This window comes from Stegostoma tigrinum, chromosome 22 (genome assembly GCF_030684315.1).
Source record: "Stegostoma tigrinum isolate sSteTig4 chromosome 22, sSteTig4.hap1, whole genome shotgun sequence".
In the NCBI taxonomy this organism is placed as follows: domain Eukaryota; kingdom Metazoa; phylum Chordata; class Chondrichthyes; order Orectolobiformes; family Stegostomatidae; genus Stegostoma; species Stegostoma tigrinum.
This window is the reverse complement of record NC_081375.1, coordinates 3,597,501-3,618,937: the sequence shown is the minus strand read 5'-3', so window position 1 is coordinate 3,618,937 and position 21,437 is coordinate 3,597,501. Positions and strand designations below refer to the sequence as shown.

The following is a 21,437-nucleotide window of genomic DNA, read 5'->3' as shown; positions in this document are numbered from 1 at the left end:
GGGAGGAAACAGCGATGCTCTGTGTGTAAGGAGGGATCCTGGACACGTCTATGCTTGGGTCGGAAGGGGTGCCGCAATCTAGGATCCATCCGATCCCTTAGCTCCACATTTTTACCAGTTAGTTTGCTAATCTAAGTTAAAAACTGTGCGCAGGAGTGAAGAGCGAGCTGGCGTAGGGTAACTTGGAGGGTTTTAGGTTGGAGGCCGATGAGAGCTAAGTGCTGGGATCTAGACTGTAAGGAACAACATAGAGAGCTGAACAACAATGGCCATTCCGTCTCTGCCCTTCACTGAGGCAGCCTGGTGGTTGTGGGAGAGTGCCAGAAGCCATATTACACCAGGCCACAGTCCAACAGGTTTATCTGAAATCACAAGCTATCTTGCCCCTGCCCCTTCATCAGGACGAGTAAAGTGAAGAACACAGGCACAGAATTTATAGGCAGAGAGAACAAAACATCGTACAAATGGTGTGAGTGGGGTGTCAACAGGATGAATGACAAGTCTCTGCAGGTGATCGAAAGTGTCGGATGGTGTTTTAACAGCTGAATAGCATGTAAAGGGATGACCTATATTCTGATCAGGTGAGGCAGGGAGATCATTACAAAACATTAACAATAAGGTGGTGCTGGAGACTAACCAAATGGCTGGGATAACATGACAAGTATAAATGTTGCACGCCGAGGGTCTAACCAAATTTATCCCTCAACCAATGTGACATGAGGGCACCCTGCTGTGCACATTCACTGCTGTGCTTCCTACAGTACAACACTTCAAAAAGTCAGCATTAGATGTAGAGCACTTTCAGACAATCTAGGGATGAGAAAGGTGCCATAAAAATACAATTCGATCTTTCTTTTTGTTGAGCCTGCCCTGTCAGCAGCTCCAGCTCGGAGAACATCCACTCCCCAGGATCCCTGTGCAGGCTGTGGACCTGCTGGTTGATCTTGGGCTGTAGATTTGGCCCCTGCACTGGCCAACTGTGCACTTCCCCAGTGAGTGTCTGGGCCAGGATGACATTCTCTTGAAACACCCCAAAGGCTTTTACAAGAGCTTTATCAAATAAAACAATAAATTGATATGAACCACATAAGAAGCTGTTAGAAATTGCAGCTATTATAAGAATTATTTTTAAGGAAAGTCTTAAAGAGGAGAGGGCTTTGGAAAGGTTTAGGGAGAGAATTCCAGAGCATTAGGGACCTGAAGTCACCAATGATGTAATGATTAATATCAGAAATGTTCAAGGAACTAGAGCTGGAGGAGAACTGAGATCTCGTTGGGTTGTGAGGTTGGAGTAGATTATAGAGGCTGAGAGGTTCAAATCCCTGGTGAAACTGGTAAACAAGGATGGTTGCTTCAAATTAAGAAATTTAAAATTGTCTTAAAATCCTGGGGATGGTGACCAGCAAGTCTCGGAATGGTTATCAGACTAAAACTGGCCAAGGTGATACTGAATCTCGTAGTTCCTTTGTGTTTATGTTGTATTAAATGGAGAAGCTGTTCCCAGCACAGCAGATGTTTGAAGGTTTCATTTTCTTTTGTAACCCATTCAAATGCTAATGATTCGCTGCTGATCATTATCTGCCACTGATTATCCAGACCCTGGGCCGGTGACACTGCTTGTAAAAGGCTAGTCTAGAACCTCCTGGGAACACTTTGATCTGGCTTGCTCCATCATAAATCCATGGGTTACAGCATTAACATTGACAACAGAGACGGGCTCAGTGATTGGCTAGAAATATCAGAATTCCGGCTGGCAATAGTGAACTGTTCGTTTAAATTATGATCCCAAATTGTGGAGAGGAGCTTGGCAATTCTCCAATATCCCCCTGGAGTTTCCAGAACTAATGCTGCTCCACTTCAAGACACTGCTTGCAAACAATGCCCCATAAGGAATAATTAATGTTGTTTAAAGAGAAATTGTCTGTTTGTTATTTGCTGGTGAACAGTTTGTTTCTGAGTTATAGAAAGGGGGACGGTAGCACTGTGGTAGTGCAGTAGTGGACAGCATAGCTCCCTTCCAAGCACTGACCCGCGTTTGATTCGAGGCTGTAGCAAATTGTAGCTTTCAAACTGACCGACAGCAAGATGAAAAAGCTGATCGACCAGGTGGGGCAGTTGGAGGTAGGGTGTCAGGTGACACAACATCCTGGGAAACATGCAATCATAACTGGCAACCCAGAATCCCGACTCCACCACAAACATTTTTTAAATCTCCTTCCTGGCAAACCCCCGGCCAGTTTTGTATTCAGCCATTCACCTACTGGCCAGGCTGCTGACCTGCTGAATATTTCCTGCAATTTCTGATTTCATTCCATTTGCATTCCCTATTACCTGAATGTGGATACTAGTTTTTTTGTAATTCAGCACTAGGACCCCCAATTCCTCTGTGCTGTGACTTTCTGTAGTCATTCTGCACTTAAATAGTATTCATCCCCTCTATTCTTCCGGCCAAAGCATGTAACCTCATATTTCCCCACTTTCTCTTCCATCTGCCCAGCTTTTGGTGAACACTTATCCTGTCCATACCTCTCTGCACACTCTTTGTGTCATCTTCCCAACTGTCTGAGTCAAATGCAAACTTGGTGAGGGTATATCTGCTTTTCTCATCTAAGTCTTTCCTTAAAATGTTTTGTTTGACATTATAGTCTCTGTGACGTTTTCGTCATTGGCCTTGGGCTGTCAGTTACACTGAACTGTCTCAGCCTCCTGTCACTTTCCAATTGCTGAAGGCACAGTCAGTGACAGTTTCCCTTCCTCTGTCTCCAGGTCTGTCTCCCAACTCCATCCGCTCCCCTCCCTTGAGACTGACAGGGATTGTGTGTGTGTGTGCGCGTGTGTGTGCGCGTGTGTGTGAGTGAGTGAGAGTGAGTGAGTGAGAGTGAGTGAGTGAGAGTGAGTGTACCCATGGTGTTTGTGTGTGCGCGTGTGTGTGTGTGTGTGTGTGCGCGTGTGAGTGAGTGAGTGAGTGAGAGTGAGTGAGTGAGTGAGTGAGAGTGAGTGAGTGAGAGTGAGTGAGTGAGTGTGTGTGCGCGTGTGAGTGAGTGAGTGAGTGAGTGAGAGTGAGTGAGTGTGTGTGTGTGCGCGTGTGAGTGAGTGAGTGAGTGAGTGTGTGTACCCATGGTGTGTGTGCGCGCGTGTGTGTGTGTGCGCGCGTGTGCGTGTGCGTGTGTGTGTGTGTATGTGTGTGTGTGTGCGTGCGCGCGCGCGTGCGTGTGTGTGTGCGCGCGTGCGTGTGAGAGAGAGAGTGAGTGAGTGAGAGAGTGTATGTGTGTGTCTGTGGGTCTGTGTGTGTATCTGTATGTGTGTGAGAGAGAGAGTGAGTATGTGTGTGTGTGTGTGTGAGAGAGAGAGAGCGAGGGAGAGAATGTGTGTGTGTGTGTGTGTGTGTGTGTGTGTGTGTGTGTGTGTGTGTGTGTGTGTGTGTGTGTGTGTGTGTGTGTGTGTGTCTACTGCAGGACTACTCCTCTTGACCCAGCTTCCTAGCCCAATCCAGGTATTGAGTTGCCGTGATTGGGAATACACTGCTGGAAAGGGTGATGGATGCAGATATAACTTGAACTTTCAAGAGGGGAACCATCTTTGGAGAAGGAGTAAGAACAGGGGAGTGGAAATAATTTGAACCTCAGCCAAAGGGGAAACAATAGCTCTCTGATGAAGGGTCTAGGCCCAAAACGTCAGCTTTTGTGCTCCTGAGATGCTGCTTGGCCTGCTGTGTTCATCCAGCCTCACATTTTATTATCCAGGATGGTGGAATGGTTTTCATCCTAAGTTTCAACAGAGATTCCTCACAAGGGAGAAGCCAGCCTGAACCTGGTGGAGGTCCTTGTGGATAACCAGACTTTTGTATATCAAAGCACAGGGAGGTGACCAGGAACTGGTGGCTGTTGGGGAGCGAGGGGTGTGGGGTTGTGGTGATCAGCTAAAGGTAAAGCCGAAATTTTCCAAGAATATTTGTGGTTTGAAAGACCAAATCCACCTCCACTCTTACAGTATGTCAGTACCGGAAGTTAAACATTCCTAAATGGGATTTCAGTCTTAATTCATGCTTAGTTATCTGTTATTATAGAAAAATCCATCCCAATCAGCCATAAATCCCCTTGATTAGATTTCAACCTGTAACTCACTCTTGGCTGACTCTTCCTACTGAGAAAAAGTGTACAATGTGTGAATTGTGGGTATTTCCTGGTGCTGAAGGGGTTAAGGATAAGCCCACTCTTAAGGACAGAGTGTGAGGTAATGACAGTACAATTAGATAGTTTCTGGCTCCCTGCGAAAGGAACGTCAAGAACTCTCAATGCTTCACCTTACATACATGCTTGTGTCACCTGGACCAGTACCCTCAAAAATCTGGCATTTGCTATGAGTATATTTTGTATTAAAATGACACCTGTATGGACAATCACCAGTGTTATGGAGCTCCACTTTGTTACATCAAAAACCTAAATCCACAGTGATTCAAGCACAGAATGAATGGCAGGAGATACGGCTGCAGCTACAAGAGCACGGGTGGTAGCTCAACTCCATCCAGGATCAAACAGCTGCTTGATTAGCACTACATCTACACTGCCCACCACCCACGCTCCGTAGCAGTAGTGTGTACTCTCTACAAGATCTAATGCAGAAATTCACCAAGGTTTCTTAGACAGCACAGGGTGACAATGGCCTGGTGCTATTATTGCTGGACTGTTAATCCAGGGACCCAGATCATTTTCCAGGGATAACAAGATATAGAGCTGGATGAACACAGCAGGCCAAGCAGTACTAGAAGAGCAGGAAAGCTGATGTTTTGGGCCTACAGCCTTCTTCAGAACCCTTCTTTTCTGGCCTGCTGTGTTCATCCTGTTCTACAGTTTGTTATCTCAGATTTTCCCGCATCGGCAGTTCCTACTATCTCTTGTTCCGGGAACCCAAGTTCGAATCCTGCCATGGCAGATGGTGGAATTTGAAATCAATAAATATGTGGAATTAAGAATCTAATGATGACCATGAATCCATTGTCAATTGTGGGAAAAACCCATCTGGTTCACTAATGTCCTTTTAGGAAAGGAAACTGCCATCCTTACCTGGTCTGGCCTACATGTGACTCCAGACCCACAGCAATGTGGGCTGACACTCATCTGTGCTCTGGGCAATTAGGGACGGGCAATCAATGCTGCTGAGCCAGTGATGCCCTCATCCTGTGAATGAATAAAGGAAAGAAACCTTCTAAACCATTTATCTCTGCCCCTGAAAGACAAGGGGCAGCAGGTACATGGGGACACCACCCCCTGCAAGTTCCCCTCCAAGTCCCTCGACATCCTGACTTGGAAACATATTGCCATCCCTTCATTATCGCTGGATCAGAATCCTGGAACTGCTCCGGCACCTCCCAACAGCAGTGTGGGTCTATTGACAGCAGTTGGACTGCAGCGGTTCAGGAAGGTAGCTCACCCCCACCTTTCCAAAGATCCACTAGATTTGGGCAATAAATGTTGGCCCAGCTATTGAGACTACATTAATTACTGTTCTCACAAGCCTCACTGCCATACTAAACATACATCCATCAGCTGAGACACTGGCAAATTTCCATACAACTGCACAGACTATATTTAACAGGGTATATTTTAACTTCATTTACTCAAAGTTCGAGTCCATCAATTTAACTTGCAGCTTGCAGCTGCAGCAATCTATAATCCTCACTAAATTGCCCACCAGTAATAAACGCAGGAGTTGGATTGACAAGGATCACAGTCACCATGGCAAGCCTGGCCAAAAAGCTGCTTCCAATGAGTCAGCTGGTCATTTTACAGCGGGACTTGCTGAGGTAATCATGGGAAGGGGGTCAGTGGGGAGAGGGACCATGGGGAGGGGGTCAATGGGGAGAGGGTTAATGGGGAGGGGGTCAATGGGGAGGGGGTCAATGGGGAGGGGGTCAATGGGGAGGGGGTCAATGGGGAGGGAGTCAATGGGGAGGGAGTCAATGGGGAGGGAGTCAATGGGGAGAGGGTCAATGGGGAGAGGGTCAGTGGGGATGGGGTCAATGGGAAGGGGGTCAATGGGAAGGGGGTCAATGGGAAGAGAGGGTCAATGGGGAGGGGGTCCATGGGAAGAGAGTCAATGGGAAGAGGATCAATGGGGAGGAGGTCCATGGGGAGGAGGTCCATGGGGAGGGGGTCAATGGGAAGAGGGTCAATGGGAAGAGGGTCAATGGGAAGAGGGTCCATGGGGAGGGGGTCCATGGGGAGGGGGTCCATGGGGAGGGGGTCCATGGGGAGGGGGTCCATGGGGAGGGGGTCCATGGGGAGAGGGTCCATGGGGAGAGGGTCCATGGGGAGGAGGTCCATGGGAAGGGGGTCAATGGGAAGAGGGTCAATGGGAAGAGGGTCAATGGGAAGAGGGTCCATGGGGAGGGGGTCCATGGGGAGGGGGTCCATGGGGAGGGGGTCCATGGGGAGAGGGTCCATGGGGAGAGGGTCCATGGGGAGAGGGTCCATGGGGAGGGGGTCCATGGGGTAGTCAAAAAGGAGAAGGACATTGCAAGTGTTGTTGGCGAGGAGGGAGAATAGATGGAAGGATGCAGATTGCTGGGTCAGTTATTGATTGGTTTATCGATTTGTGGGTTGAGTTTCATTGTAATTGGATACGTTAAAAGATGAAGTGGAACCAAAGACCGAAATAGTAACCCACTTAGTGCCATCCGGCTGAGATAGAGTCAGCCCACCCCTCTCCGAAAATCTCATCAATTAATTTGGTACTTCTCTACATAGAACATAGAACATAGAACATAGAACAGTACAGCACAGAACAGGCCCTTCAGCCCACAATGTTGTGCCGACCATTGATCCTCATGGATGCACCCTCAAATTTCTGTGACCATATGCATGTCCAGCAGTCTCTTAAATGACCCCAATGACCTTGCTTCCACAACTGCTGCTGGCAACGCATTCCATGCTCTCACAACTCTCTGCGTAAAGAACCTGCCTCTGACATCCCCTCTATACTTTCCACCAACCAGCTTAAAACTATGACCCCTCGTGCTAGCCATTTCTGCCCTGGGAAATAGTCTCTGGTTATCGACTCTATCTATGCCTCTCATTATCTTGTATACCTCAATTAGGTCCCCTCTCCTCCTCCTTTTCTCCAATGAAAAGAGACCGAGCTCAGTCAACCTCTCTTCATAAGATAAGCCCTCCAGTCCAGGCAGCATCCTGGTAAACCTCCTCTGAACCCTCTCCAAAGCATCCACATCTTTCCTATAATAGGGCGCCCAGAACTGGACGCAGTATTCCAAGTGCGGTCTAACCAAAGTTTTATAGAGCTGCAACAAGATCTCACGACTCTTAAACTCAATCCCCCTGTTAATGAAAGCCAAAACACCATATGCTTTCTTAACAACCCTGTCCACTTGGGTGGCCATTTTAAGGGATCTATGTATCTGCACACCAAGATCCCTCTGTTCCTCCACGCTGCCAAGAATCCTATCCTTAATCCTGTACTCAGCTTTCAAATTCGACCTTCCAAAATGCATCACCTCGCATTTATCCAGGTTGAACTCCATCTGCCACCTCTCAGCCCATCTCTGCATCCTGTCAATGTCCCGCTGCAGCCTACAACAGCCCTCTACACTGTCAACGACACCTCCGACCTTTGTGTCGTCTGCAAACTTGCTGACCCATCCTTCAATTCCCTCGTCCAAGTCATTAATAAAAATTACAAACAGTAGAGGCCCAAGGACAGAGCCCTGTGGAACCCCACTCACCACTGACTTCCAGGCAGAATATTTTCCTTCTACTACCACACGCTGTCTTCTGTTGGCCAGCCAATTCTGTATCCAAGCAGCTAAGTTCCCCTGTATCCCATTCCTCCTGACCTTCTGAATGAGCCTTCCATGGGGAACCTTATCAAATGCCTTACTGAAGTCCATATACACCACATCCACAGCTCGACCCTCATCAACCTTACTAGTCACATCCTCAAAAAACTCGATAAGGTTTGTAAGGCATGACCTACCCCTCACAAAGCCGTGTTGACTGTATTTGATCAAGCCATGCTCTTCCAGATGGTCATAAATCTTATCCCTCAGAATCCTTTCTAACACCTTGCAGACGACAGACGTGAGACTTACCGGTCTATAATTGCCGGGGATTTCCCTATTTCCTTTCTTGAAGAGAGGAATTACATTTGCCTCTCTCCAGTCCTCAGGTACGACTCCAGTGGAGAGCGAGGATGCAAAGATCTTCGCAAGTGGCGAAGCAATTGCATTTCTCGCTTCCCAAAGCAGCCGAGGACAAATCTGATCCGGGCCTGGCGACTTGTCAATCTTAATGTTTGACAAAATTTTCAGTACATCAGCTTCCTCTATCTCTATCCATTCCAGCATGCACACCTGCTCTTCAAAGGTTTCATTCACTACACAGTTCGATTCTTTCGTAAAGACAGAAGCAAAAAACTCATTTAGGGCTTCCCCTACCTCCTCAGGCTCCACACACAAGTTCCCTATGCTATCCCTGATCGGCCCTACTCTTTCTTTGACCATTCTCTTATTCCTCACGTAAGTGTAAAATGCCTTTGTGTTTTCCCGGATTCCTTCTGCCAAGCCTTTCTCGTGCCCCCTCCTGGCTCTCCTCAGACCATTTTTGAGCTCCTTCCTTGCCTGCATGTAATCCTCTCTAGCTGAACTTGACCCTAGCTTCCTCCACCTTATGTAAGCTACGTTCTTCCTTTTCACTAGAAGCTCCACCGCTCTCGTCATCCAAGGTTCCTTTATCTTACCCCTTCTTGCCTGTCTCAGAGGGACATATTTACTCATCACTCCCAACAACTGTTCCTTAAACCATCTCCACATGTAACAGTATTGTTACTACGGTGACCATTTGTATTCAGCATATGGTGTGGGGTTGATAGGGTGTTGACTGGCCCCTTATTACCAGTATGAAACAGGATAAGAAATTGTTAAATCTCTAAAACCGAACCAACTAGGAATCCTTTTCTAATTATCCTGATCTCAGGTAGAAGCCGTTTGTCCGTTTATTCCAGATTACATAACACAATTAAACAAACTCACAAAACCAGCAAGACAACAAAGTGTGGAGCTGGATGAACACAGCAGGCCAAGCAGCATCTCAGGAGCACAAAAGCTGACGTTTCGGGCCTAGACCCTTCATCAGAGAGGGGGATGGGGTGAGGGTTCTGGAATAAATAGGGAGAGAGGGGGAGGCGGACCGAAGATGGAGAGAAAAGAAGATAGGTGGAGAGGAGAGTATAGGTGGGGAGGTAGGGAGGGGTTACCCTCCTTACAAAACCAGCAAACCTGAGTGAAGGCGTTAATCTCTAATTGCTGCCGAGGGTCAAGAGATGGTCACCGTGACATTGCTATGCTCCCACTCTCCTAGGCAATGTAACGTTGCATTATAATCCCAGCTGGACTCATCAGTTCCACATCAGTAATTCCTCTAATCAAGTGTTAACCACAGCATGGTCTCTTTAAATCTTCGCAGTTAGGTCTGTGTTGATTTGGCCTAAGTGTCCAGTCATTGAGATCTGAATATTGTCCTGAAAAGAAAAGTCTGTGATGGATTCTTGTATTTTCCCTCTCATAGCCACCAAGCTTATAGTTCTGTAGTTCCCTATTTTCTCTCTCCATTCTTTCTTAACCATTTGCAACTCTCTAATCTGTAGGAACCACTGCAGAATTAATAAAGTTTTAGAAGATAACACAGCCACTGTCTCTTGGAACACTCCAGGGTGAAGATCATCAGGTCCTGGGAATTTATCAACTTGCAGTCTACTTCACTTCTCTTACTAATTTCTTCCACTTGCACATTCTCACTAGAGTCTTGCATCTCAGTTATTTCCAGAAGATAACTATGTCTGTTCCTCTGTGAAGACATGATGTGGAGGTGCAGTGTTGGACTGGGCTGGATGAGATCAGAAATCACACGACACTGGGCTAAAGCCCAAAAGCTTATTTGAATCATAAGCTTTCGTAGCGCAGTCCCTTCGTCAGGCAAAGTGAAGAAACGTGCACAGGCACAGAATTTATGGACAGAATCAATAGACAGGGAGATCAAACAATTGTACAAATGGTACGAGTAGAGTGTCAAATAACGAGTCTCTGCAGGTGATCAAAAGTGTCAGAAGGTGTGAGTAAAGTTTCAACAGTTGAATAGTAAGAGAAGGGAACAACATCTAATCCAATTAAGTGGAGCAGAGAAATAATTACAAAACATTAAAAACAAAGTGGTGCTGAAGGCGAACCAAATGGCTGGGATAACATGCTAGGTATAAGAGTCACATGCCGAGAGTCTAACCAAAGTAACAACTAATTCAAAGCTGTACAAACTAATTAATGTAGAGAGACCATAACAATTTATCAAAGTGAATGCATCACAACGGGACAGTGAGAAAGATCTTACAGGTACGGAACAGTGCGGTGAGGTCACATGTAGCACAACATGAATCCGGGATCAAGGTTGATCGTGGATATGGAAGTGATCAGTTCGTGCTCGGTGATTCTGCGTTGTTGTGTGGTTTGAAGCTGCCTGGGAGGACACTGACCTGAAGATCAGAGGCTGAATGTCCCAGGCCACTGAAGTGTTCCCCGACTTTTGAACACCTGCAGAGACTTATTATTCGACTCCACACCCACACCATCTGTATGATCTTTTGATGTCCCTGCCCATTGATTTCTCCGCCTATGAATGTTGCACCTGTATGCTTTTCTTCACTGGCAGAGGAGGAGCAGTACTCTGAAAGCTTGTGATTTTAAATAAACCTGTTAGACAACAACCTGGTGTCATGTGAACTATAACTCTGCGAAGGCCGGCACAAAATACCCATTTAGCTTCTCTCTGTTTCCTATTAAATGTTTGCCTGTCCCTCCTTAATTGGACCCACTTTTGTCTTTACCATTCGTTTCTGCTTTACAAATGTGTACAAGCTTTTAAATTTTCTTTTTATGTTCCTGGTGAGTTGACATTCATATCTTCTCCTGTCTGTCTTTTTCAAATCAATGTCTCAGTCTTCCTTTGCTGAATTCTAAAACTTACCGATCCTCAGGCTTTTTTTTTGGCAACTCAATAAAACCTCTCCTTTTCAGCTGATTTTTGTTTTAACATTGCATTTACATTAGCACTGTTGCCTTATCACACCAGGCACTTGGGCTCGATCTCACCCGCAGGCAGGTGTCCGTGTGGAGATTGTACATTGTCTCTGTGTCTGAGTGGGTATCCTCTGCGCACTCCAGTTCCCTCCCACTGTCCAATGATGTGCAGGTTAGGGGGGATTGGCCATGCTAAATTGCCAATTGTGTCCAGGGAGATGGACAGGCTAGATGGGTTAGCCATGGGTAATGCAGGGATACAGGGAGGGGTAGGAGGATGGGTCTGGGTAGAATGCTCTTTGGAGGTCAGTGTGACTCAATGGGCTGAATGGCCTACTCCCACACTGTATGGATTCTATGATTCATGCATTGCTCAATGGGCTGAATGGCCTGTTCCCACACTGTATGGATTCTATGATTCATACATTGCTCAATGGGCTGAATGGCCTGTTCCCACACTGTAGGGATTCTATGATTCATGCATTGCTCAGTGGGCTGAATGGCCTGTTCCCACACTGTAGGGATTCTATGATTTATACATTGCTCAATGGGCTGAATGGCCTGCTCCCACACTGTATGGATGCTATGATTCATGCATTGCTCAATGGCCTACTCCCACACTGTAGGGATTCTATGATTCATGCATTGCTCAATGGGCTGAATGGCCTGTTCCCACATTGTATGGATTCTGTGATTCATGCATTGCTCAATGGGCTGAATGGCCTGCTCCCACACTGTAGGGGATTCTATGATTCATGCATTGCTCAATGGGCTGAATGGCCTGCTCCCACACTAGGGATTCTATGATTCATGCATTGCTCAATGGGCTGAATGGCCTGTTCCCACACTGTATGGATTCTATGATTCATGCATTGCTCAATGGGCTGAATGGCCTGCTCCCACTCTGTATGGATGCTATGACTCATGCATTGCTCAATGGGCTGAATGGCCTGCTCCCACACTGTAGGGATTCTATGATTCATACATTGCAGAGGCTAATTGCCAGCTCTCAGATACCTCCTCCTATTGCCTAGTGGACTATGACCCTAGGAACACCAGGCTATTGTGCCCATAATAGTCACCAATCTCGTTTCATCTGGTTATCTTCCCTCCACTGCCTCCAAACTCACAATTCCCAACCCCACACAGCTTGCTACTACTCCTTTCTAAATTCCACAAACAGGGCTGTCCAGGTAGACCCATTGTTTCAGCCTGCTCCTGCGCCACAGAACTCATCTCTTCCTACCTTGACTCAGCCTTCTCCCCCCGCCCTGGTCCAGTCTCTACGCACATACATCTGATGCTTTACACCCGTTTCAGAATTTCCAGTTTGCAAGCTCCAGCCACCTCCTCTTTACCATGAACGTGCAATCCCTTTACACATCCATTCCCCACCAGGAGGGTCTTAGGGATCTCCGCTTCTTCCTGGAGCAAAGACCTGAACCATCCCCACCCAACACCACCCTCCTCCGCTGGGCTGAGCTTGTCCTCACCCTCAACAATTTCTCTTTCAACTCCTCTCGTTTTCTTCAGGTAAGAGGGGTTGCCATGGGTGCCCGCATGGGCCCCAGTTATGCCTGTCTCCTTGTAGGGTACATGAAACATTCCTTGGTCCAGTCCTTTTCCCCCCACAACTCTTTCTCTGATATATCAATGATATCATCAATGCTTCTTCCTTCTTTCATCTGGCATTGGAAAAATTGTTCAATTTCACTTCCAATTTCCATTTGCTCTCACCTGCACCTGGTCTATCTCTGACTTGTCCTTTCCTTTCCTCAACATCTGTTTCAATTTCTGGGAATATACTGGCCACTATTATCCACTATAAACCCACCAACTCACACAGTTTCCTAGTCTACACATCTTCACACCCTGCTTCCTGTAAAGACTATACTCCATTCTCCCAGTCCCTCCATCTCTGTCACATCTGTTCCAATGAGGCCAACTTCAGTGAGGGAGCCTCAACATGTCCACATTCTCCTTCAACCAAAGATTCCCTAGGTGTGTTGTTGACAGGGCCCTCAGCTGGGTCTGACGCATCTCCCACATTTCCGCCCTCACCCCTTCTCTTCCCTCCCGCAACAGTAATAGGGTTCCCCTTATCCTCACCTACCATCCCACCAGCATCCACATCCAGAAGATCATCAGACGCCATTTCCGCCACCTGCAGCAAGATTGCACCACCAGACACATACCCTGTTCCCCTCCTCTGTCCGCCTTCCGCAGGGACTGTTCCCTCTGGGACAACCTAGTCCACTCCTGCCCAGTTCCCAACATCGCCCAACAGCCTTATGTCACCTTCCCGTGTAAGTGGCGAAGGTACAACACCTACCCATTTACCTCCTCCCTCCCGAGTATCCAAGGGCCCAAACATACTTTCCAGGTGAAGCAGCACTTCACCTGCACTTCCCAGAATCTGGTTTACTGCATTCGCTGATCACAATGTGGTCTCCTCTACACTGGGGAGAAGAAATACAGACTGGGCAAGTCCCTGAACTACCTGTGATAATGGGAACTGCAGATGCTGGAGAATCCAAGATAACAAAAGTGTGGAGCTGGATGAACACAGCAGACCAAGCAGCATCTCAGGAGCACAAAAGCTGACGTTTCGGGCCTAGTCCCTTCATCAAAGAGGCTCTCTGATGAAGGGTCTAGGCCCGAAACGTCAGCTTTTGTTCTCCTGAGATGCTGCTTGGCCTGCTGTGTTCATCCAGCTCCACACCCCTGAACTACCTGTTGCCTGCCACTTTAAAACACCCCCCTGTTCCCTGACCACCATCTCTGTCTCTGGCTTGCTGCGGTGTTCCAGTGAAGCCCAGCGCAAGCTGGGGGAACAATGCCTCATTTTCCGCTTGGGGACCCTACAGCCCTCCGGACTCAATATGGAGTTCAATAATTTTAGGCCCTAAACGCTCCCATGTCCCAGTCCCCCCACCCCACACACCGGGCCTTGTTACCACACAGCCTGACACTACACACCCCCCTGTTGTAAGGCACTAACAGCCCCCATTAACAACTACCCACCCTCCCAGCCAGATCGTTAGCCATTCCTTTGTCTGTCCAACTGTTCTTCTCTCTCGCTTTCAGCTCAATCCTACTGTTTAGTTTATATGCCGCCTCCCCCTCTCTCTTTTCTGCATGTAAGCTGATGTTTTCCCAGCTAGCATCAGTTCTGAAGAAGGGTCACTGGACCTGAAACGTTAACTCTCATTGTTTCTTCACAGATGCTGCCAGACCTGCTGAGCTTTTCCAGCAACTTCTGCTTTTGTTCTTGTCATCAAGTGGGCTGCTACCAAGAACAACTCATTGTCAGCTATTAATGGTCCCCATTAGGAACTATGGATTACCCCAGGCTGATCTTTACTCTTTCCACTGTCTGCCCAATTGTTGTTCTCTCTCTCTCTGAGCTCTGCTTATCATGTATTCTTCCCACCGCTCCCCGACCCCATCCTCAGAAAACATACCAACCATTTCCTATCTACCATCAGTTCTGAGGAAGGGTCACTGGGACCCAAAACTAACTCTGCTTTCTCTCCATGGATGCAACCAGGCCTGCTGTGTTTCTCCAATAATTTCCATATTTGTTTCAACTTCCCTTATTAGCCACTGCTCTCTTGCTTTCCTGTTGTGTATTTTTGCCTTAGAGGAACCTATTGGTTTTGAAAAACAAGTATTAATATTTTAAATACTAACCACTGCCCATCTGTTGTCAAGCCTTTTTATTCATCTTTCCACTTCACCACAGCCAACCTCCTTCTCATACTTTCTGAACTGCCCCTGTTTAGATTTAAGAACCACAGTTCAGATTGAACCACATATTTCTATTCAACAATAATCTGGAATTAAGGGTCTAATGATGGTCATGAGTTCATTGCTGATTGTCAGGAAAACCCATCTGGTTCACCAACATCCTACAGAGAAGGAAACTGCTATCCATATCTGGTCTGGCCTATATGTGACTCCAGGCCCACAACAATGTGGTTGACTCTTAACTGCCCTCTGGGCAATTAGGGATGGGCAATAAATGCTGCCTGGCCAGCGACACCCATGTCCCGTGAATGAATTTTTAAAAATTACTTGGCCTTCAGATAGTGCACCTTTAATTTGTCTTTTTAACATTATTCCATAATTTTCCCTGACTGATTCTAGGATTTATTTTCCGCTGTTTTTATTTTAATTACAGCTGTCTGCTTCCCACAGCCATCTTAGCTTCTCTCCTATCTGAATACCATCTTTGATTCCCAATTTTCCTTAGAGCAGGGAATATCAAGGGGATTTTATATCACTGCGAAGTCTCTTCAAAGGATGTCCACTTTGAAGAAGTTCTCTGCCTCTCTCAGATATGAACTCAGTGAGTCCCTTTCTGACTGCTGCACCCTCTTCAGCCCTTCAGCTCCTCGACCACACCTTAGAATAATTCCACAATCCTGCTAGCACAGTCACGTGACATTCCTCAGCTCCTTTCTTCGCCACCATCTCATCCCTCAGGGCCCACAGGCATATTTTAAACCCTCAAGGTTTGGACCCACCTTCGATGCTCCATAGTCACAACATCTTCAATGCCTCCAGAAACAATTCTCTCTCCGGAGATTGCCTGCTCAAGCGTCTCTGCAACATGCCAGATCCTCCACTCCCCCTCCTCGTCCCTCCCCTAGCTCAAAGCCCACTCACCCGCTTCTTTGCCATCTATTGACACTCCCTTCCGGCTACCAAATGGATTCATTCCTCCCATCGCCCAAACAGATCGTGCCTACTATTATCACCACCATTCCCCTTTCCCCCACTTTATCTGCAGCTCCCCTCAACTCCACATCTACTCCTGAAGAGGGGTAATCCCTTTGACTTCTCCTCTTCCTGATGCTGCCTGGTTTGCCATGTTTTCTATCCTCCTGCTGGTCTACCTTGGATTCCAGGATCTGCAGCGTTTCTTTTTATCTCTAACCAACATCAAGGGGACATCTGGTGAGAGATGTTCACAATCACACAGGGTTGTGGTGGGGTAACCTCGGAGAAACTAACTCCAACAGAAACAGAAACTGCTGGAAATTCTCAGCAGGTCTGGCAGCATCTGTGGAGAGAAATCAGAGTTAACGTTTCGGGTCGAGTGACCCTTAGGCAGGCACCTGTGTCTGGAATCAAACCTGGGTCCCTTGTGCTGTGAGGGAGCAATGCTAACCATTGAGCTACTGTACCACCCTGACTGCTGTGGGGGGCAGAGTCCTTGTGTATGTTTAAGGCTGAGATAAAGATTTTTGATCAGTCATGGGAATCGAGGATAAGGGGGAAAATGCAGGAAAGTGGACACTAGGAATGTTGATCGGCTATGATCCTATTGAATGGTAGAGTAGGCTCAAGGGGCTGAATGGCCTACTCCTTTTGCTATTTCTTATGGTCTTATAGAAAGGTCAGAAATGACGTGACAACCAGGTTACAGCCCAACAGGTTTATTTGAAATCACCAGCTTTTGGATCCTCGCCCTTTCATCAGGTGTTGGTGAGAGAGGAGGTATCAAGGCACAGAATTTATACGTGAGAGATAATGGGAACTGCAGATGCTGGAGAATCCAAGATAACAAAGTGTGAAGCTGGATGAACACAGCAGGCCAAGCAGCATCTCAGGAGCACAAAAGCTGACGTTTTGGGCCTGGGCTCTCTGATGAAGAGTCTAGGCCTGAAACGTCAGCTTTCTTGTTCCTAAGATGCTGCTTGGTCTGCTGTGTTCATCCAGCCCCACGCTTTGTTATCACAGAATTTATGTGTAGTAGATCGAAGTGTGACACCATTGATGCGAATGCATTGAATAAAACTAAGTTGGCAGCTGATTCCCTCCTGTTCCTGTGATCTTTTACTTATAGATTCACCTCTCTCACTAACACCTGAGGAAGAAGCAGTGCTCCGAAAGCTTGTGATTTCAAATAATGTTGGACTATCACCTGGTGTTATGTGACTTCTGACCTTGGGCACCCCAGTCTGACACCGGCACCTCCACATTGTATAGAAAGAGTAGGGACAGTAACAGGTAGCTTTACTAAAGAGCCAGTACAGGCAATGAAGGGTTAAATACCCTGGTTCTATTCTGTACCTATCAATGATTTTATGATTCTGATTCCGAGGCGAGAGTGCCCCATTACTGCCATTGAAGCACAAGATACAAAAGACAATAGGTTTTAATTTATGAGCTCAGAGACATTGAGCCAAATGCCCTCCTCCTGTGCTGTAGCCATTCTATGGTTCAAACAGCTGCACAAAAGGGTCAATAAACCTTCAGCAATGCCCCCATTGTTGGGGGGGGGGGGCGGGGGTTCATTAAGCTCAGAGCAGAGTCTGACTCAAACCAAAAGTCTTCTTGAAAAATATGATGTGACACAGGCTCAAACTGAAAATAAAGAATCTCCTAAAGCTCAGGCACTGTGTGGCCCAGTGGAGGCTTCACCTCAGCTTCGTTCATTGAATTTAACAATAGAGATGGGGAGGGGGAGGGGGGGGAAACCAGCTCAAGGGTCTGTCCCAGATACAGACACTGGTCCCACTCATTATCATCCAACCACAGGCAACGTCTCAGCAACTCAGACCCTCATACACCCACTGCATTTGTCATTCCCCTGAGACTGCCCCCAGGCAGATGGTCCTGTTCAGCAGCTAAAGTTGACAAGTGTAAATGAGATTATATGTGTTTTTAAAGCTGTATGGTAATTGTATCCAAATAGGTCATCCACAGTGTGACAGAGAGAGAGAGAGAGAGTGACTGACAAAGTCTGAGAAAGAGAGAGAAAGTTAGGGGGAATGTGTGTGTGAGGGAGAGAGGGAATGGGGTAGAGGGAATGGAGGTGAAAGAGAAAGGATGGAAAAGGGGAAAGGACAGGAGGATAAAGAGAATGGGAGAGGGAGGGATTAAGAAGGTGAGAGGGAGAATGAGAAAAAAGGAGAAATCAAGTGTATGTACATCATTATAAGCAGAGAGAAGAGTGTGTTTAGATTTAACATCATTTAACCTAATACATGACACATGGAGATTATCAACTGCAAATGCCTAATCAGCACTCACAAAGACTCAGGAAAATGCAGAATTAGGAATTTATCTTAGTCTTCATTAAGATTGAGGGCAGCAGTTTTAGGAAGGATTCACTGAAATACAGATTAGAACAGATAGAATTACTGGCAAAATTCAATGTCACTGATGGACTCAGTGTTAATGTGCTTTATGTATGAGGCTGGTCATCAAGAGTGAATTAGTTATTCATGGCACAACAGTTGGCGTGCATCTGGGCCCAGTACATGAGGCTAGCTTTCTCCGTTACTGCCTCTACAGTGAACATTGTGTTTGTTAACAGTTACAAATGGTGTTTGTTCATGCGTGAGGGAGGAGAGAGGGCAGGAGGAAAGGGTTGGAGTTGGGGGTGGTGGCGGGGGGGCGAGGAGACAGGAGGCTCATGATTATCTAAGTGTTTTCCCCAACAATGGGGCTGAGACGAGCGGGGAGCGAGGCCAGAACAGTCTATTGCTGGGTAACCCAGAATCTCATTAGCAGTGATAATGGGAACTGCAGATGCTCTCTGATGAAGGGTCTAGGCCCGAAACGTCAGCTTTTGTGCTCCTGAGATGCTGCTGGGCCTGCTGTGTTCATCCAGCCTCACATTTCATTAGCTGGAGATAAATCAATGCCCCCTCCACCCCGCTCCCAAAACCAGTGCCATATGTCAGCACATCCTGCAGAATCTCTCACTCTCCCTTCAAACCGTTAGTCAAATCTCCACAAGATGTAGGGACTGACTGCCCCTGACCAGGGCTGAAGAGAAAAAAAACACTCTGCTGCAAAGTTCCTGCGATGCTGGTGAGATGAAGCGGATTGAAGAGGTGCACATGCTGTTACTGTGTCAATACAGACCCTCTCTCTCTCTGTACACTGGCCCCCAGATTCCTACAGTGCTGGCTACTTCTCACAGTGTCTGTCACACAGATCAATCACAACTCGCCATCTGAGCTCAGTCAATGTGGAGACTTAAACATTCATTCTCATAATGTGGATTGGTACGGTGAGCTGGTTGGTTTTGATCAGCACAGACTCGATGGGCTGAAGGTGCCACTGGCCAGCCCAGCATTTCTTGCCCGTCCCTAACTGCCCTTGAGATGGAGGTGAGCGGCGTTCACCAAACCAATCCACATGCTGTAGGTAGACCCAGAGCGCTCTCAGGGAGGGAGTTCCAGGATTTTAACCCAGACACAAGGAAAGCAAGGTAATGGTTACCAACTTATTAGGAGGAGAGGTAGGCCACTCAGCCCCGACAATTCTGTTCCTCTATTCGATAAGGTTATGGGTGATCTGTTTGTGCATTCCCATCTATCCAACCCCCATGATCTGTGTGCCCAGCAGGAATCTATCCATATCTGCCTTGGGTCATTCCAAGGCAGGGTGGAACGTGTGAGGATGAGATCAGGGTTGAACAAAGAGAATGGGATTGATTTGCCTGGCTATTGTACAGTTCCCAATTCTCCAGGGTTGTCCGAGGATCCCCATCAATCAACCAGTAATCTCTGTTGGCATCAAAGCAAACTCGGAGAAAAACCATTTAGCTTTCAAAAACCTGTACTTTTTTCATTTTGCCTGAATCTCTTTTGTTGAACAAGTTATGAAGATGTTGGAAGTGGTGAACGAGGGTAAATTGTTTGATTGGTTGGCAATCAGAGAGCTCAGGAGCCCCGAATGTGGCTGAGGTGGGGGGGGTCGGTGTCACAGACACTGAGGCAAAAAGAAGGTAGAACTGGGGCACGTGGGCCCGATGTCCACTGTCAGATTCAGGCCAGTGTCAGAACTCAGCTCGGTTTACTGCCTGACTGTAGCTGTTGTCTCAGCAACTTCATGGTGTGCTCACACCCTCAACAAGCTCAGCATTATCGGAGACCCAACAATAACCAAAACATTCAGTCTCAGCTAAAGATACCAGCATCTCTCCAGAGAGTAAACCACAGCCTTCTGCAAAAACTCTGCTTCTTCTAATTCATTGAAATACGGCCCCTGATCCCCTGGGATCATTAAGGAATACCTCTGGACCAGGATACTGCCGAGAACTGCCCTTCTCTCTTTTACATTCGGCCGAGAGACAGCCAGGGTCTCAAGTCTATCATTTTGTTGAGAAGGACAGTACTGTGGGTGTCTGCCCAAAACCTGATGGCCTTTCAGTACTACGAGTTGTCCTTGGCTGGCTGTTGCAGGCTGACTTGTGCCAAACAACATCCCCTCAAAGTGAGTGCGTTGCTAATCATAGAATCATAGAGATCTACAGCACAGAAAGAGGCCATTTAGCTCCTTGAATCTGTGCTGGTCCACAGCAACAAACTAACTATTCTAATCCCATTTCCCAGCGCCTGGTCTGTTGTCTTAGGACTTTGGCATTTCTAAGGTACTTTTGAATACTTTGGGCATGAGCAGAAAAATGGCAGGTGGAGTTTAATCCAGACAAATGTGAGATAATGCATTTTGGAAGTTCAGGTGGAAATTACACAGTGAATGGCAGAACCCTTAGGAGTATTGATGTGCAGATGGATCTGGATGTGCAGGTCCACAGAGCACTGAAGGATGCAGTGAAAAAGGCCTATGGCGTGCTTGCCTCCATGGGAAGGGGCATTAAGTACAAGAGTAGACAAGTTATGCTGCAGCTTTATAGAACTTTAGTTAGGCCACAATCGGAATACCGCATACAGTTCTGGTCACCACACTACCAGAAGGATATGGATGTTTTGGAGAGGGTACAGAAAAGTTTACCAGGATGTTGCCTGGTATGGGGGGACTTTAGCCATGAAGAAAGGTTGGATAGACTGGGTTTAATTCCACTGGAATTCTGGAGGTTGAAAGGCGCCCTGATAGAAGTCTATAAGGTTGTGAATGGTATGGATAGAGTGGAAAGTATGAGGCTTTATCCTGGGGTGGAGGGATCAGTTACTGGGGCACACGGGCTCAGAGTGCGAGAGAGGGGAGGTGTGAGGCAGGTTTTTCACACAAAGAGTGTTGAGTGCGTGGAACGTGCTGCCGGAGGAGGTGATGGAAGCAAACACAATAGCAGCGTTCATCTGGACGAATACATGAAGAGGAAGGGAATAGAAGGGATACAGATTTGTAAGTGAAGACAGTTTTAGTAAGGAAGGGCAAAATGTGTTGGCATAGGCTTGGAGGGCCGAAGGACCTGTTTCTGTGCTGTATTCTTCTGAAGAAGGGTCCCGACCCAAATCCTGCTCCTGAGATGCTGCTTGGCCTGCTGTGTTCTCTCGGATTCTCCAGCATCTGCAGTTCCCATTATGACTGAAACATTCCTGTTTGGTTTCTCCAGCTGCTGCTGCATACGGACCTTCGGAGGTCCGCACAG

At 47.1% G+C, this 21,437-nt stretch overlaps 1 protein-coding gene across 6 annotated transcripts in view; it reads right to left on the bottom strand.

Annotated features, from left to right (window-relative positions):
• Positions 1–21,437, bottom strand: part of rhbdl3 (rhomboid, veinlet-like 3 (Drosophila)) — a 70,808-nt gene that overhangs the window by 31,237 nt on the left and 18,134 nt on the right. Inside the window, exon 1 of one of the 6 annotated variants that reach the window (XM_059653579.1) lies at positions 10,537–10,636. The exons of the other annotated variants lie outside the window; for them this stretch is intronic. Coding sequence (XP_059509562.1) covers positions 10,537–10,632 — 96 coding nt within the window. The 5' untranslated portion in view covers positions 10,633–10,636. Of the gene's footprint in view, positions 1–10,536; positions 10,637–21,437 lie in introns of those variants that run through there. 6 annotated transcript variants of the gene reach the window in all.